The sequence below is a fragment of the Antrostomus carolinensis genome, unplaced genomic scaffold (assembly GCF_000700745.2).
Source record: "Antrostomus carolinensis isolate BGI_N321 unplaced genomic scaffold, ASM70074v2 scaffold15525, whole genome shotgun sequence".
In the NCBI taxonomy this organism is placed as follows: Eukaryota; Metazoa; Chordata; class Aves; order Caprimulgiformes; family Caprimulgidae; genus Antrostomus; species Antrostomus carolinensis.
Window position 1 is genome coordinate 1 of NW_010318546.1, and position 4,447 is coordinate 4,447.

Genomic DNA, 4,447 nt, shown 5'->3' on the forward strand with positions numbered 1-4,447 from the left:
AAGGATGCTGTGCGAGACCGTGTCGAATGTCAGAGTCTTACCAGACCCGCCTCACCTGAACTAAGTGAAGCAACCAGCAGCCTGTACCCCAGAGTGGTCAGGAGGGAAAAGGACCTACATCACCCAAGAAGAGAAGGGCTGCCCTATCCCAAACTAGTTAATTGCATTTACTGTTGTCACCACTCATCATCTCAATCCTGCTGCTACCAAGACAGCCAGAGACCCACTCTGCAAGTTTGAGCCCACTGATGCTTCTGCCAGGCGGAAGCGGGAAGACTTACACTGAGGAGCCCTCCCTGGCCCTGCGTGTGGCCAAACACTTTATCCACTACGCACTGGTGAAGCGGGTAGACAGCCTGGCACGCCAATTTGTTCGAGTTCATCAGGTGCAGTGGGTGGCAGGGCTTTGTTTCAATAAAGATATCAGAAAAAAGGAAGAACATCCTGCGCTTCAGCTCTTCTCCCTTCGAAGGCACCACGAAAAGCCAACCTTCTCGGATATACCAGCGACCTAGGCATGCAAGGGAAATAAGGACAGTTGTCAGATCATCATTGTTGGGGGTGGAAAAAAAAAAGGATGTAATGACACAGAGGAATACAGTGAGCTCGCCTTGTTGGTTACCAGGTTCTACATCAATTCCAGCCACTAGAAGGCACCAAGTATCAACTGTGGCCAGCTCACCAGCACCAACAGCACACATGGAGAAGCAGTAATCAGCCCAAAACTTTTAGTATATGAGGAGCAGACAGAAGTTGTTATAAATATACTATGTTAATCAAGAGAATATATGATATGCAAGTATGTTGACAGAGACCAGAACAAAACCATGGTTTGAAAGTGGTATGTGTACCTTTAAATTAACATAAGCCTTCAGAAAACATACCATTAACTGTCTTAAATTGTGTTGCCCAATTGCTTGTCATTAGTAGTGAAACAAGTTAGCTTTCAACAATTATTTTTCCCTTGTTTTGTTTGCATGTGCATGCCAACTAAAAAAAGTTTCACAGGTCATCTCTATACTGGCCTTCAGTAGTTAACAGATTACAGAATGCAGGTCACTGTTCTAATGAGAAGACAGCAAAGGAGATAAAAACCCAACATATTAAAAGGAAGGTCTGAATAGACAACCTTAAACTTCTCTTAGAGAATAGGGTCCAGTGTCATCTGCACACGAAGTCAATTGCAATAAAACAAAAGGCAGAGAAATCAGCAAGGAAAAAAAAAAAATCAAAGTAATTTTATAAACCTAAGCAGCAATAAAAAAAAAAATGTCATCTACACAAAGTGGAATAATTAGAGCAGTGCCTCTGCGAGAAGGATTATTGTACAAGACAGCCATCGACTCACAGGAATTATGAAGACAGCTGCCAGTAAGAGTATTTATAAAAATTTAAAGCCATAACAAGGTATTGCTATCTGGCCTGGTCTGAGAAACATCTGCCAGAGAATTTCAGCCACTGTTTTTCATGTCTTAGCTTCTGTCTTGAGGCAGTAAGTACCTTTTAGAAAACAAAAAAGTTTTGTTTTACTTCTGGGTTGTATCTTACTTAGTATGCTACAGTGACAAAACAGAGACAAGTGAATTCCTGCTCAGCTTAATCCAGAGGAACCACTCCTCTTATCTGAATAAGAAACTGAGAAAGAGAAGGGTGAAGAACAGCAGAGTCCAAGTTTAAAAAAACAAAGGGAAGGAAGGTGTGAGCAGCATGCATGGGGTTGGACTGGGAACTGTTCCCTCAGGCTATGCTGTGATCAGACTCCTGGGCATACGGTCTGAGCTGGACTGCACTGTGAGTCTTGAGATATAGATCTGTGTTCAGGATTCCCAGGGGCAAATGGAAGGAGGGCAAGGAAGTATCCCTAGGGAAGCCAGGGATGACACAACAGTGTGCTGCGTTACGGAGGCAGTTCTGGCTGAGGTAGTGTTTGCCCTGTATATAAAAGGCCACAAGGAAAGCAGGGTCTCTTTCCATGGGGGGCAGTACATCTCAGAGACACTGCCATATGTGAGATACCCAATTCCAAAGCTGCCCCTTGTCTCTGAATCTATAGCATTATTTTCTCACCTCTTCTCTCCTAGTAACAGGACACAATCTTAACAGTTCTGCAAAAGCTAACTTATTTCTGAAAAGCTAGCCCAAAATTAGTAAGCCCCAACTGCCTCTTACTTTCCTGCTTCTCACATTCAATAGTACCTGTTTTACTTCAGCTAACTGAAAATACAACCATCACAATTCTCTGTCCTAGCTAACTGAAAGGTGTCTGTGGACCCTCAATACTTGTCCTACTACACAGCTCAGAATATTCGGAAACAAACAAAAAAAAAGCGGACCCTGCGCTTTCAAATGATGGTAATCTCTGGTCTAGCTGTACAGTTTTGGGGTTGGTTTTGTTGGGGTTTTGGGGTTGTTTTTTTTTTGTTATGGAGTTATCTTATTATTTCTGTCATTCAGGATAACTGATTTACCTTTTCTCTTATGCACTACTCCAGTGTGCCCAGGCACCCTCACTCATGCGCAGTATAAGCAGAGGACACCTGTGTTAGCTCCCTTTCAGCTACCATCACCAAAGGGATTCTGAGAATAATGGGAAAGAGAACTGTAAATTAGTCTGCTCATTGACTGAGCATCTTCAAGAATTATAACCCCCGATAAATAACCTCTTTTTCTACCTGTGCTGGTGTGATAGGACACCAAGCACAGTGTCCTGGTAATTATCAACATTTCTTCTCATAACAATCCTCACTGAAACCAAAACACAGTGCTTTCTAGCTACTAAGAAGAAAATTAACCCTATCCTAGCGAAAACCAGGACAGCTGGTGTGGCTTAATTTTCTTCACAGTAGCAGGTATGGGGCTATGTTTTGGATTTGTGCTGAAAACAGCATTGACAATAGAAGGATATTTTAGTTACTGCTGTGTAAGCACTGCTCAGCATCAAGGTCTTTTCTGCTTCTCACACCACACCACAGCAAGTAGGCTGGGGGTGCACAAGAAGTTGGGAGGGGACAGAGCAGGGACAGCTAATGACAACTGACCAAAGGGATATTCCATTCCATTCCATGCTAAGCATACAAAGTTGAGGGAAGAAGGAGGAAAGGGGGGACATTAGGAGTGATGGTGTTTGTGTTCCCAAGTACCCATTACACGTGATGGAGCCCTGCTTTCCTGGAGATGGCTGAACGCCTGCCTGCCAATGGGAAGCAGTGAATTTCTTGTGTTGCTTTGCTTGTGCATACTGCTTTTGCTTTACCTGTTAAGCTGTTTTTAAGCAAACCCACAAGTTTTTACTTTTACCCTTCCAATTCTCTTCCTATCCTACTGGGGGATGGGTTTTTTTCACCCACAACCCCATATGTATTAATTACAGCCACATTCACAAGTACCTGGAGGTATGCCTTAGAGACCTTTACACACAGTGACTTTTAACACTTTAACAGCTGCAGCACTGTTTCTAGATGACCTCTGCAATAGCAGTGTTTAGTGAGGGCACAGGTGAAGCCCCAAGTGACCATTTATAACTTCCCAGACTGTCCACATTTCTCACAATATTCTATACATGGCTTGGAGTGTGCTCTGGGTGTGGGGAGCACCCAGTCACACAAGAGGTCATAAAGAAACCTGTTATCGAATTAGATGATCTTACACAGCAGTGACTGTGACTTTATACACCTCAGCTATCGACACAAATACTCTGATTTCTGTCACAGTTTAACCATGCGAATAAAAAGATTCTTCATGTGAAGGGTATGAGCAGAGGTCTGTGAAGGTTATAGCTTAAGGTAAAAACCAAGACTGTCCTTGGGCCCTGGACACTCAGAAATCTATGGTGTAGGGCAACACCACTACATAAAAAAAACTATCTTTCATTCTCACCCAGGACTTACACTCCTGACCTCCCCAGGTTCCTGTTACTAACTTTCCAACTACATGTCATCAACTCATCCTATCTGAATGTCAGGATAGGATGCTGGATAAGCTGCTGCTTATCCTTACTCAAAAATTCTTAATTTAAAAAAAAATAAAAAATGCTTGAATTAGTAGTTATATTCCTTCACCACCTATCTATGAAATTTGGGCAGAAGGGCAAAACTGGTTAATATGAGCTGAGGGTGAGCATATCTCCAGTTATCTCATCTTGGTAGAAGAAAATCAGAGCTGTCAGTAAGACCTACCTGGAGTCAAAACCTGGGTCTTCTGTCCCTTGAGCAGTTTCTGAACCCGAAGTAGCTGCAATGAGTTCTCTCTCTTACGAATTATGTCTTGGACCCACTGAGATACCTCAGAAACAGACTTCACAGCCTCTGAAATTATACCAGTATATTCCGAGGTTAGCACAAATGAGTAAGTATGATGCCTTATCTACCTTGCTGTGAAAAGATAAGATGAAATTAAGAAGCAAATGTTTTAAGCCAAGTATCAACAACAGATTTATTTAGTAATTTCA

At 42.5% G+C, this 4,447-nt stretch overlaps 1 protein-coding gene across 1 annotated transcript in view; it reads right to left on the reverse strand.

Moving 5' to 3' along the window:
• Positions 1-227: 227 nt before the first annotated feature.
• The window catches only part of ARHGEF39 (Rho guanine nucleotide exchange factor 39), a gene marked incomplete at its 3' end in the record, with an annotated part of 8,978 nt that continues 4,758 nt past the window's right edge, over positions 228-4,447 (reverse strand). The window contains exons 6-7 of the mRNA XM_010168944.1: positions 4,176-4,304; positions 228-511 (exon numbers count right to left, since the gene is read on the reverse strand). Of these exons, the coding sequence (XP_010167246.1) occupies positions 228-511; positions 4,176-4,304 (413 nt within the window). The remainder of the gene's footprint in view (positions 512-4,175; positions 4,305-4,447) is intronic.